Source organism: Papilio machaon, chromosome W (genome assembly GCF_912999745.1).
Source record: "Papilio machaon chromosome W, ilPapMach1.1, whole genome shotgun sequence".
In the NCBI taxonomy this organism is placed as follows: domain Eukaryota; kingdom Metazoa; phylum Arthropoda; class Insecta; order Lepidoptera; family Papilionidae; genus Papilio; species Papilio machaon.
In genome coordinates this window covers 138,882-152,323 of record NC_060015.1, presented here as the reverse complement: position 1 = coordinate 152,323, position 13,442 = coordinate 138,882, and the positions used below count along the sequence as shown (strand labels likewise).

Below are 13,442 nucleotides of genomic sequence, written 5' to 3'. Positions count from 1 at the left end.
TTTTTTTTTTTTTTTTGTAACGAGGGAAAATACACTTCCGTACCCCTGCGCCGGGCAGTGCAATGGCGCAGGGAGTGTGGGACTCGCCTACAGTCGTTCAGCCATACCCACTAAAAACCCTCATGCCCACCTTAACGCAATGACCCGAGCTTTGTACCAGCTGAGCCATAACCAAAGCTCGGGCCGCGCGTCTGACGCCGAAGCGCCTCTCCCTAAGTGGTGAAAGCCAGAGAGGCAGGATCTTTTGTGTCCTACCACCCCAGCCCCCACCGGAGGGGCCAACCGGTCCCGCCCTCGCCCTACTCTACGTGCCGCAGAGGGGACTGGAAAACCAGTATCCCCCCTCGGCCTCTCCATCTCACATTCATTCCTCTCCTCACATCTGGCCATGAGGGCCGCAGGGGGCAGGATAAACCAGTACCCACCCACAGCCCCCACGACCTCACCCCACATCCGGCCACGAGGGCTGTAAGATGGGCAGGATAAACCAGTACCCACCCACACCCCCCGCGGCCCCACCACGTCGCATCTACCGGTGCGACCCCGGTTGGGCATGGTCAGGGCGGAGTCACTGCTGTGACCCACCACTGACGGCCCTCTCCAGGTGGGTCGGTCATGTGCAACACCCAACACGATGACCGACCCTAGAGTTTGGTTCGCGGGGCCGAAGCCCTACCCCAGCCGAAGCCGGGGCGTTCCCCTATCCACCACCCGGGGACGCGCCACGTCGGAGTACTCCTCTCCGCCCACTCGGACAACCGAGCAGGTCCGTGGGTGGCTATTAGTCCTGTCTTATCACCATTTAATCAGTATTTTATTTGAGTATCTATATTTGTAAACAAAATAGCTTTTACACTTTGTGTTCTTTTATTTACTAAATATTTTTGAACGTCGTCGTAATTTAATATTTTGAATAAACAACAATATTTCAAAAGTGTTTCTTTTTTTTCACAGTTGTGTACCCCGATGACTTAACAAGATCTATACATTGTAATAATTGCAATATGTTTATCCAGAAAAGGCTATTTTTCTCATCATAAGAGAACAAATTTACATAAATCTAACTGTTTATTGAATACGCAGTTCGCAAATATCAATATTGTCGCGTCTGCCTTCAAAAACAGATTAGTAACATACCGATTGAACGTCACTCAGGAAGACGAGTACCTCAGTCCAGAGGCGTTCCTGAGTGATAATCAAACAGATTTATTGAAATTATTCAATATGTCATTGAAAGAGCAACTGGCTTCTGTTTAATTATCAACGATCGTCTTTTTGAATACAAGCCTTTAAGTAACATTGTACGGAAGATATCATGAATGTAATTGTTGATGTCCAAGGTTTCAAGAACGAGCAAAACAAATTTATAGTTAAAGAAATAAGAATTTTAAGCAAAACGTGTAATACTGTTTTGTTAATAAAACCACCTTATCCATTTTATAATCTATCTTCAAAAGAACGTTTACAAGTCTCATGGATAGAAAGAAATCGAGGAATATTACGGAATGAAGGATTTATATCTTATGATATGTATAAGCGTAGTATTACAGATTTTTTTAGGAATAAGCATGTTTATACTAAGGGTGTTGAAAAGGTAATAATAATAATAATAATAATAATAAAATTTTATTGCCATTGAAATTTACAAAGTTTTAAATACAATCATTTACAATATACAGTGATGGCAAAAGGGGGTGGCTCAGCTTCGCCAACACCGGTAAGGATACAGTGTCGAGCTGGTTTTCAGCCATCCCCTCTTCCCAAGATGATAAAGGGAGAATAGATAGTCGATGGTCGCTGTACACTAGTTTTTAAAAAAAATTAAGAAAAAAAAACAAACTTAAGAAAAATAACAAATTACTACTCAATTATGTGTATAAAATCACAATTCAATCAATAACTGAAAGTATGTTTCATATCCTATTACTATTTCCGACCCCAAAGACCCAATTATATTTACTATTTAAAAAAGAATAAATTATATTAAAGATAATGATGATCCTCCACTACTAATACTTATGTGAATGTTTTGTATTATTGTTATTAAGTGCGAGCGTGTTCCGGTGCGTGCGTGTGTGTGCTCTGTGTGGACGTTTGTTTATTTAGATTGAGCGTGTGTGTGTGTGTGAAAGAGAGAAAGAGAGAAAGTGTGTGAGTGTGTGTGTGCATATGAGAACGAATAGAGTTTGGGTGAATTAACTTACGTTGTCTTGTTTATTCTGTATGTACGTTTCTTTTATATATGTATTACCAATACTCTTTTAAACTTAGGTGTTTCCAGTAGGAATGTTTTATGTTTTCTGCAGCAAGTTGGCGCTTCAGTAGTGCCCGCTTATATTTCCGTTTAAAGCTATCGGTATTCATTTTGTTCCTAAGGGGGGGAGGGAGATCATTCCATATTCTTGCTGCAGCAAATTTAAAACATCCCTCAAATCTTACGGATTTATGCTTTGGTATTTTCAGCAAATTCGACATTGTGTGGCGGCTTCTGTGCGGGAAATCTTTTTTCCACACGAGTTTTTCGAATAAATATTCTGGATTCTTGCTCCAGATCACTCTATGGACAGTACAGGCGTAATGGAGCTCTCTTCTTGCTTCCATGTTGAGTATACCTTTCCTGTTCAAATACGGGGTGATATATTCTCTTTTTGGCACGTTAAAGCAGAACCGAGCACACGCATTTTGCACCCTTTGTATAGCCCTTACTGCTGAGTTGTTGAGTCGAGGGCCGTAGATTGTGCTGCCGTAACTGAATTGAGACAGTACCAAGGACTCACAAAGTAGTGACCTTAATTCTTCTTTTATATATGGTCTAATTTTATATAGGGTCTTTAACTTGAAGAAAGCTGTCTTAATTTTGTTGCCAATATGTTCGGTATATTTTTGTTCCTCATCCATCATCAGACCCAAATTACGTGCACATGTCACTCTACCAATTGTTACATTATTAATGTTTATTTGTGTTTCTAATTGTGCCGCATTTTTTATTTGGTTTTTGGTCCCAAAGAATATCATATGAGACTTATTCGGGTTAAGAAGTAAAGAATTTTTTTGAGACCAACTGTAGACGTTCCTCAGGTCCTCGTTAATTTTAACCGCGGCTTCTACTGCGTTTTTGCTGTCGAATGAGTAGTACAGTTGAGTATCATCAGCATAGAGGTGGTACTTGCAGTGTTTTATTTGCGTAGGTAAATCTGCTGTATAAATTGTAAAAAGAGTCGGACTCAACAGGGAACCCTGAGGCACACCACGTTGGACAGATTTAGCAGCGGAACATCTCTTTAAACCTTCTTTGCTTTCGATTATGACGGATTGTTGTCTCTCGTTAAGAAATGAATGAAACCAGTGACACGTGTTTATTGAGAAACGATAATGCCTCAGTTTGGCTAGAAGCAGTTTCGGCTCCAAACAGTCAAATGCCCGCGAATAGTCTAGTAGCACCATAATAGAGCTAAGCCCCATATCCGATGCCTCCGTCAGATCGTCTGTAACTTGTAGGAGTGCGGTTTCAGTGCCATGCGCTTTACGAAAGCCTGATTGCAGCTTTGGAATTATATTCTTATTCTCTAGGTATTTAAGAACTTGAACCAGTACCACTTTCTCTAGGACCTTTGATAATACCGGTAAGATTGAAATCGGGCGAAGATCTTTTAGTTCGAGCACTGTATTTATTTTTTGGATTGGTTTAACTAACGCTTTCTTCCAACTAGAGGGGAATGTGTTTGTTTCAATAGACTTATTCACCATCTTAGTTATTATAGGTAGTGTAACTTCCAAGGTCAGCTTTATCATGTCGATGCTCAAATCATCGTGTCCCGCTGCCTTGGTTTTTATATTGTAGATAATATTTTTTACTTCCTTCTCTGAGACTGGTTTTAAGTTAAGCTCCTCGTGTTCCGATATATCCATCAGTTTCATACTATTCGTATCCAGATTTGTTCCAGGGCAAGGTGGTAAGTTGAGGAAATGATCATTAATTTTATCTGGGTCGTTTAGATGTTCAGGAATTGCGCCTGGCTTAGTGTTATTTACCTGGGTGTTTTTTTTAATATTCCTCCATAGCGCAGCAGGGTCCTTTAAGTTGTCGTTAATAAAGCTATTAAAATAGGCTCTTCGTTCGCGTTCTATCGTGGCCGTCACTAGGTTCCTAAGGTAACGATAATAGTCTTTGGCACTCTCTTTTTTTACTTTTAGTGCTTTCTGTAATGCTTGGTCTCGTAGCCTCATCATGAATCTTACCATATTTGTAATCCACGGTTTCGGCTTATCCCGACAGATTATTTTACGCATTGGAGCGTGAGTATCAAACAGTGAAAGCATATAACTATTAAATGTTTCAACCATTTGATCAACATCTTGAAGGTCACCTATGGATCCCCAGGGTATGTGTTTTAAATCTGTATAGAAATGGTCAAAATTTATGTTTAGTAATGAGCGTTTATATTTAATTTCATTTTTTAATTTGGTCTTTCTTATGTCAAAGTCCACAATAACTAGAGCGTGGTCACTTAGACAGTAGTTATGTATAATCTGCACATTTCGGCACTTCGACGCACTATCGGTTAGAACGAGATCTAGAATGGTCTCGGAGTGCTGCGTGATTCGGGTGGGTTCCTTAACCAGTTGTTCGAGGTTGTGTTGATGGCAGAAGTGTATAAGTTCTTGCGCTTTTGGAGTATACGGACTTGCCATATCTATGTTAATATCACCCAAGACACATGTAACGTCACATCTTGCCATAGTGTTAATGGACTCGCTGAGGGCGTCCAGAGCCTCTTGAATTCCCACAGACTCTGGTCTATAGGCAGTGCCAATGGCCAACTTGGTACCCTGTAATTGGACTTCAAGCCAGAGTTGTTCAAGCGCAGATGTAGGATGTTTTTGTACCTTAGTAGTGATACCTTGTCTAACATAAAAACCCACCCCACCACCTTTTTTACCTTGTCTGGCCCTGTGTAGAAATTTGTAATTCGGGATTGAAGGTACCGCAGCCTCTTCGCCCGATTTGAGCCAGGTTTCATTGAGGGCTACGATATCAGGCGAGTAGTTAAGAAGCGTTGCTGTTAGTTCATCTTGACCAGTGTTTATAGACCTAATGTTTAATAGACCTAATCTCAAACAAGCCTTGTTAGAGGTAGCCATAGCCAAGTAGGATAAGCGATAAGAATAAGAAGTTGTTACTTCTGTGAGTGCGTGTCTGTTTGTGTGATTGATGGTCTGATTGTGTTGGTGTGATCGTTTTTAATGCAAGAGGTTTGTACGCCGTGTTGAAAGTAAATTTCCTATTTAGGTCTTTGAATCGGAACATACACATGGTAACCTTGATACATTGTTTAAAATTTCGTTTTACGTATAAATTTCGGAGTTGAACAGAACAAGACACAAGAGTATAATTGTATTTAATATTTCCTAAATATAATTTTACAGTTAGAGTTTTGTGCTGCAGTATACAAAAGACATTCGTTAAATAACATTTAGGTTTTCTTAGATTGTATTTGTAGTTTACGTTTTTTAACACTGAGTGAGAAAAAAATAAAATAAAATTACCTTTTACCTCTTCTAGATTCAATATCACATTTGAATTTTTAGTCTTGCAAATAGGTGATGCAATCATAACAATTTTTTTTTGATATCGTTCTTTATATGGGTTTTCTGAGTTAATTATGCAGTAAATTAAAATAATCTTGTGCTTTACCGACCTTAGACATTTATAACTAACTTGGCAGTACTTACAGTGTATAACGAAATATAATAGTAACCTAACAAAATAATACCGCGGCAGTGTAGTTAAGACCAATAAGGTACAAAAAAAACTTGAAACCATATTTATAATAGTTATATTAGTTATTAACGACTTTGTGATTGTAATGAACTGTGAATTGAGAGATAATTTGGCATTATAGAAATAACAAAAGCCAAGTAAATATGACAATTCACTAATATGTAACGAAAACTTTAAAGGTATATAATAGTGAATTTTGGATAAGTGATACATAATAACGGGATCTCTTACGCCCTTCGTTTGATATATTACAAACAATAAAAAGTATGGAAAAAATAGCAAATTTAACGGATTATGATGATAAGTAAATATATAAAGTATGCTAATTAGGGCTAACTGAGATATTGCCAAAAACCCTTTCGATGTCTGCATGGTCGTGAATCCTTATTGCCGTCTGGGTGTGATCACGCCTAACAAAAATGTTGCCATTCTTGGTCCAGGCAAATTTCCATTTTAGGCGACGACACTCCTCGCGTGCCTTGTAAAATAACTGTTTATTGAAGCGCGTCAGCCGCTCGTTAACGTATACGCGACGCGTGGAAGCGGCCGACACGACGCCAGCGGAGTCGAATCCGCGCCGCACCCGCGCAGCGCGTAGGAACTCGTCGCGGGTGCTGCGCCGCACCAGCCGGACGACGAGAGCGCGCGGGCGCACTAGTGTTGCGCCTTCTTCCTTACTTAGGTCATACTCAGCTACGGCCATTTTACGACCCACTCGCTCAGCACTGACGATATCACGTTCATCCAGGGTGACACCGAGTTTTTTGGCTAAAAGACAAGTCAGGTGAAGTGGGCTTTCATTTTTCTCTTCCGGTAAACCAGTGATTTCCAAATCATTACGAATGCGCTCCTGTTCATATTGGTTTATTTTTGATTGAAGATTCGCAATAGTACTTGAGTCTTCTCGATTAACAGAAGCATCCAGTCGTTTCTCAACAATCGCCACACGCTCCTCGACATTACTCATTCGTGAGTTAAAATTCTCTAAAGTTGAAGTTAACTTTTCCATTTTTTTACACAAGTCATTTGTAGCAGTTACGAATTGTTCCGTCACATATTGCTGGATAAAAACTTTAAGCATGTCTGTCATTTCATTTCTCATAATATCCCTCAGGGAACGTTCCGTGACATACTCCACCTGCTCACGGTCTTGTGCACACGCTGTCGTATTTTTGCGTAAGGTTACATTATCATTGGACCCCCCTGGCGATAGGATGACGTTATCAGGTGGACTCAGGGCAGAAGGACGCAAGAGAATATTACTATTACCCGACTTCGTTATGTTAGTGCTGGGGCAATCGCATTTAACTTTCACATTCTTACATCCGACGCACACACGTTGAAACTTTGACGACATTGTGATCGACTAAAATACTCCGTGTGAATCGATTCAACTGATTGTATGAAAACACATCACTAGTCATTAAACGCTAAAAAAATATTGCAACAGGTAGGTAGTCATGAAAAATTGTCTCGAGTGCAATCATAAAAAGTTAATCGTTATTAATTTATCTATTTCAGGATTTGTTTACTCGCTTATTGTTTCAAAATATACAAATACATTAATTCTCACTTAATAAGCAAGGCAATTTTGAAATTGTCACAATTCACCACATAACTTATAGAAAAACTTAAGAGCAGTTTATAACGATGTTTACGCGGCCGAGTGTACGACGCGACTCTAAACTCTAAAATGGTTGAAAGAAATACTAGACAATAATGATGTTTATAATTTAGAAGATATAAATTGTCCAAATTTTGAAACATTGTACAATCAATATTCTTCAAATATTCAAACTTGTATTTATCATAAAAATATATGTGCATTAAAAAATGCATTATGTTTGTATAAGTGGTGTCAAGAACAAAATGTAATTTTATGAAATAAATTGTTATAAATTGAGATACGAGTATTTTGTTTCATTCGTTCAGTATATAAGAAAAGCACTTTCAGCACATTACTTTTAAGAATTCCTTTTAAAAATATGGTGTTGAATATTGAAGATCGAGTGCAAGAAATTATAGTGAAAAAAAGGTTAAGTGGTCTTCATGTAGTAAAAATTGTTCATCATGAGCCATATGATGCCATTCTAATACCTTGCTACAATAAATTAAGTAGGCGGTTTGCAGTTTGTTATGAAGGATGTACATTATGGGCCCGTGTACTTAGAATTAATAATTATCTGGTAGACTTAGTAAAAATATGTAACTTTGTTTAATTTTCTTTAAAACAGCAGGGATTTATAATTTATTTCATTTTCATTAACATTTAATTAACTTTGCATCATTAATTTACTTTCAATTAACAATCAAAATGGACATCCAAACTTTGAAAAAATCTAGAGCAAGCTTCAAATCAAAACTAACAGTGTTTAAAAAATTTCTAGATACATTATTGCCTAGCAAAACTATAAATAGTGTACAGGCCCATGAATTAACCTAAAAGACCTGAATCTTTGCACAAATTGCTTGCGGTCTGGGCACATTGTAGACTCAGTTCCTGCCGCTTATGCACAAAGCGACACAATACTATGTTGCATCCATCTAAACAATTTAATGAACCTCCGGTTAATCAATCTTCTAAAAATGACTGTGTTGTTCTACCAAATATACAGGAACTATCTAAACCTGTTACACTATCATCAATACACAATATTTTATTATCAACAGCACAAGGTTTTATTATCAACAGCAATGATCACCATAGAAGATCATGCTGGGCAATTACACAAAGTACGTGCTCTATTGGATAATGGTAGCACTAGCAGTTTCATAACACAATCTTTGCAAAGGCAATTAGGGATACCCAGTTATTCCACATGTGTATCAGTCCAAGGACTAAATCAACAATCGTCCAACATCTCACAGAGATGTGACGTCACAATTTCATCTCTATATAAAAATCATTATACAACAGAAGTCAATTGTTTTATTGTTCCCAATATCACTCAGCTGATACCCACGGTTCCCATTAATACCAATTCATTTGAGATTCCTTCCCAAGTTCAACTTGCTGACCCAACATTTGCTGTGCCGTCAGAGGTACACATGTTACTTGGTGCTGATCTATTCTGGAATGTTCTTTCTTCAAATCAAATATCTCTGGGTAAACACAAACCAATCCTCGTTGAAACAAAACTTGGTTGGCTAGTTTCTGGTTCAATTCAATTACCATACAAAAGAAAATCAAAACAATTTTATTCACATACAGTCCATTGCCATTTCACAAACGATATCGAGCTTGATGAAAAATTAAACTATTTTTTTGAATCTGAAGCCGCTCCAGTCACTCAACAATTGCACGATCTTAAAGCTGAGAGTGAGTGCGAACGGATCTTCACTACCACAACAAAACGCCACCCAGATGGCAAGTTTATTGTTACAATTCCATTTAAAGAGTCCCCGGACTGTCTGGGTGACTCGAGCCAACAAGCTTTGGTTAGATTTAATTCTTTAGAACGCAAATTTAAAAGAAATCCTAGTTTCAAAAACGAATATATCAATTTCATGAATGAATACATAGAGTTAGGACACATGTCTGAAAATACAAATACACAATTTACTACAAATTCATATTTTTTACCACATCACGGTGTCTTGCGCGAGGGCAGCATCAGCACACGCTTGCGTGCGGTGTTTGATGGATCCGCAGTGACCAGTACAGGTGTCTCACTAAATGATATTCAACACATTGGCCCTGTAGTGCAAGACGACCTATTAAGCATACTTATTAGATTTCGACAGCATAAATATATTGTTACTTCCGATATAGAAAAAATGTACAGACAAATCTATGTAACAGAAGGTCAACGCTCTTTACAACAAATTTATTGGCGTTCAAATCCTTCACAACCTATCAAACAATATACACTCGACACAGTAACATATGGTACAGCCTCAGCACCATTCTTGGCTACCAGATGCTTAAAACAATTAGGTGAAGAGTGTTCCAATCAATTAGTGAGTCAATCTATTTTACACGATTTTTATGTAGATATGAGATAACTGGAAATGATGACAAAAATACACTAGTTGAAACCTGTAAGGGTGTTATTAATTAACTCAAAAGTGCTCATTTCCATTTACGAAAGTGGCGTTCAAATAAAACGTCCATTTTAAATGAAATTGTTGATGAAACCAACAATAACGACATATTGAACTTAAACAAAGATGATTGTGCACGGACCTTAGGCGTAGCCTGGGCCAGCAAAACTGACACATTGTTGTTTCCATCAATACCTATAGATGATACCTCAATAACAAAACGCACCATTTTGTCCACAATAGCACACATCTTTGACCCCATGAGTTTAGTAAACCCATGCATGCTACAAGCAAAGCTTATCCTTCAGGCTCTATGGGCTCACAATATACCTTGGGACGGACCAGTACCAACTGATATTGAATCGCAATGGAAACAATTCATAGAATACTTTCCATACATTTCTCAAATAACAATACCTCGAAAAGTGTTATGTGAAAAGTATATAACAGTCCAAATTCATGCCTTCAGCGATGCTTCAATTAAGGCATTTTCAGGTTGTGTTTACATTCGCACAATATCGAGCAGTTGCCAAGTAACTGTACGCTTACTTGTTGCAAAGAGTAAGGTGGCACCTTTAAAAAATAAACTAACAATGCCAAGGCTCGAACTCTGTGGTGCTTTACTTGTAACACAACTGACAAAAAAGGTAGTAAGTGCGTTGCGATTAAACATCGACTCAATACAGTTCTGGTGTGACTCAACTATAGTGCTGGGCTGGATAAAAACTTGCAAAAAACAATTAAAACAATCTGTATACAATAGAGTAACAGAAATTACTAATACATTTGATCCAGCAGCATGGAATTATGTCCCAACCAATCTCAATCCGTCTGATATAGGTTCCAGAGGTTTGAATCCTTTACAACTCAAAAATTCAAATTTGTGGTGGGAAGTTCCGCACTTCTTGCGGCATCAAAACATAGATTGGCCATCCCAGCCTCAAAACTTAGATATTTCAAATTTACCAGAAATAAAATCTAACTTTCATATTTCTGCGACTGCAGTCTTACAAGATATTGATGAACATTTCACAACCAAATATTCAAATTTTAACAAAATGCAACATATCGTAGCTTATTTATTAAGATTCAAACACTATTGTCAAAATAAAAATAATAAACATATTGGTCCACTTAGACTTTCAGAATTAAAACTAGCATTATTAGTGTTGTGCAAAAGAGTGCAACTAGATATGTTTAATAAACAATATTTTTTACTCATGAAAGGTGAACTTTCTCCAAAAGATAAACTGATTAAATTGAACTCTTTTATTGATAATGACCATCTTATTAGAGTTGGAGGTCGATTGTCAAACTCCAACTACGACTATGACACAAAACATCCAATACTGTTACATGCATCACATCACATAACAAAAACATTAGTACAACATTACCACACATTATTATTACATGCAGGACCACAATTACTTTTATCTACACTGCGGCACAAATTTTGGATCGTTGGAGGACGCAACCTCTGCCGAAAAATAACACATCAATGTACAACTTGTCTCAGATTTGCAGGCAAAACTTACCGACCAATCATGAGTACACTTCCTGCGGAGAGGTTGCAGTCTGAATTCGCATTCTTAAACACAGCTACAGACTGTGCCGGTCCAATCATGATATTGAACAGAAAGGGTCGTGGTGCACAACTTATCAAATCCTATATAGTTGTGTTTGTATGTTTGGCAGTGAAGGCAATACACCTTGAGCTCGTCACCGATCTCACTTCGCAAGGTTTTATTGACGCGTTAAACAGGTTTATTGCCCGCAGAGGTAAGCCAGCAACTCTTTATTCTGACAATGGAACTCAGTATAAAGGGGCGTGTAATGAATTGTCAAAATTTTTAAAGAATAACTGCAACAATATAGTTTCATATACGGCTGAAAATGATATAAATTTTAAATTTTGTCCTGCTTATAGTCCCAATTTTAATGGTTTGGCAGAGGGTTCAGTCAAATCAGTAAAGCACCATCTAAAACGAGTCCTATCTATGACTCATTTAGACTACGAACATATGAATTCTCTTTTAGTACAAATAGAGGGGATACTAAATTCTAGACCTCATTCCCTTAACACCGGCCCATTTTCTAATTGGACGAACAATAACTATGTCGCCTGCACCTCAGGTGGAAAATCACCAATTATCAACTTTAAGCAAATTCAAGAGAATTCAACAATTAAAATCTCATTTTTGGACCAGATATTATAAGGAATATCTTTCAGAACTTCAGTCCCGCAGCAAGTGGCGCACGCGAGGAACGCAACCGCAGTCAGAAGAAATGGTCGTCGTGAAGGATGATCGCCTTCCACCAAACCGATGGCTGATTGGAAGGATCACAGGCGTCCACCCTGGCAGCGACGGTGTCAACCGCGTCGCTGACGTCCTCACCACAACCGGGACGCTGCGCAGAGCCTACAACCGCCTCTGCCCACTACCTGCTGCGTTGGACCAGGATGCTCCTGACCCAAGGGGGGCAGCCTGTCTACGCCATATTTAAAAAGTGGCAACATTGCCACAGAGCAGCGACAGCGCACTGTCATCGCTGCTCTCGCGCCGACGGCCGACCGGCCGGCGGTCGTCGGCGCCATCTTTTACTTCACTTCAATTTCAACATCCAACCTTACAACAAGCACGCGATCAGTAAGATCTTTCAATGATTCTTAACGAACCTGCACCGACACGGCCTTTGCATGTGAGTCTACCGTTTCGTTACCATTGATGCCCGAGTGGCCAGGGATCCACGCCAAGACAACTTCAATCCCGGAGCAGTAACAATTATACAGGAGCTGTTTAATTTGAAGGGTAACGCTGAAATTATGACGGGACCGGAAGGGGAACTTTAAGATATCTAATAGACAGCTTAATGAATCGGAAAAAATTAATGTTTTGTTAAGTTTATGGGACTCCGCAAAGGCGATAGCTTCTAGCAACGCAATCGCTTCTGCAGTAAAGATGGAAGTTAAGTTACAAAAAAATCTGTCAGACAGGAATTGCCTACGGAGATATAGGGGGGGATCCAGACATTCCACTTGCAGAGCGTTGACTGGTGAGCATTTCATAGCACCAGATATCAATCGTAAGCATCTGGACTGTATCTTATCTAATTTATATAACGCAATTTTATTACAGGGTTCCAGAAGAAAACCACCATAATCAAAGTGACTACGGATTAATGCGTCATATATGAGTTTAAGAGTGACAGGATGAGAACCCCATCTAACCCCGGTAAGAGTTCTTAAGATGTTTATGCCCTTTTCACATTTTTGAATGATATGGTCCAGATGTTGTCGACCCGAAAGTTTAGAATCAAACGTAACTCCCAGAAATTTGACAGTCTCATGACTAGGAATACGTGTATTATCTACATAAACAGCTACAGGGGGAACATTTCGTTTACGAGAAAAAAGGACTACGCTGCATTTTGAATCGGAGAGAGAGAGGTTATGTCCCAAAAGATAGTCGTTTAAATAAGAGAGGGCAGAGTTTATACGACGAGTGGCTTCATTTACAGATGACGATACGGAGTATAGGACAATATCGTCGGCATATTGTAGGATATTACAAAATGAATTTACGGAAGATTCCAAATCAAAAGTGTAGATATT

The 13,442-nt window shown here is 38.7% G+C and overlaps 2 protein-coding genes across 2 annotated transcripts; one reads left to right on the top strand and one right to left on the bottom strand.

The window, feature by feature from the left end:
• Positions 1-2,552: 2,552 nt before the first annotated feature.
• LOC106718371 lies at positions 2,553-5,142 on the bottom strand. Its single transcript, XM_045685886.1, has 4 exons — positions 4,557-5,142; positions 4,240-4,397; positions 3,063-4,074; positions 2,553-2,617 (listed from the first exon to the last, which is right to left on the bottom strand). Exons 1-4 carry the CDS (start codon positions 5,140-5,142, stop codon positions 2,553-2,555), a joined length of 1,821 nt encoding a protein of 606 aa, XP_045541842.1.
• A 2,880-nt stretch (positions 5,143-8,022) lies between these two features.
• LOC123723303 lies at positions 8,023-12,475 on the top strand. The gene is made up of 4 exons (XM_045685885.1): positions 8,023-8,207; positions 8,398-8,515; positions 11,525-11,608; positions 11,895-12,475. Exons 1-4 carry the CDS (start codon positions 8,097-8,099, stop codon positions 12,332-12,334), a joined length of 753 nt encoding a protein of 250 aa, XP_045541841.1. The 5' UTR covers positions 8,023-8,096; the 3' UTR covers positions 12,335-12,475.
• Positions 12,476-13,442: the final 967 nt, after the last annotated feature.

What these genes read in the sequence shown, in the direction of transcription:
- LOC106718371 (XM_045685886.1), bottom strand. Translation starts at nt 5,142, where the DNA reads ATGGCTACCTCTAACAAGGCTTGTTTGAGATTAGGTCTATTAAACATT. An exon ending in AGATCTCGTTCTAACCGATA is followed by an intron (nt 4,398 to 4,556) that starts GTGCGTCGAAGT and finishes ATTTCTATACAG; the next exon opens with ATTTAAAACACATACCCTGG. An exon ending in GGACCTGAGGAACGTCTACA is followed by an intron (nt 2,618 to 3,062) that starts GTTGGTCTCAAA and finishes GTATTTGAACAG; the next exon opens with GAAAGGTATACTCAACATGG.
- LOC123723303 (XM_045685885.1), top strand. Translation starts at nt 8,097, where the DNA reads ATGGACATCCAAACTTTGAAAAAATCTAGAGCAAGCTTCAAATCAAAA. An exon ending in AAACTATAAATAGTGTACAG is followed by an intron (nt 8,208 to 8,397) that starts GCCCATGAATTA and finishes CCAAATATACAG; the next exon opens with GAACTATCTAAACCTGTTAC. An exon ending in ATGCTGGGCAATTACACAAA is followed by an intron (nt 8,516 to 11,524) that starts GTACGTGCTCTA and finishes TATGTTTGGCAG; the next exon opens with TGAAGGCAATACACCTTGAG.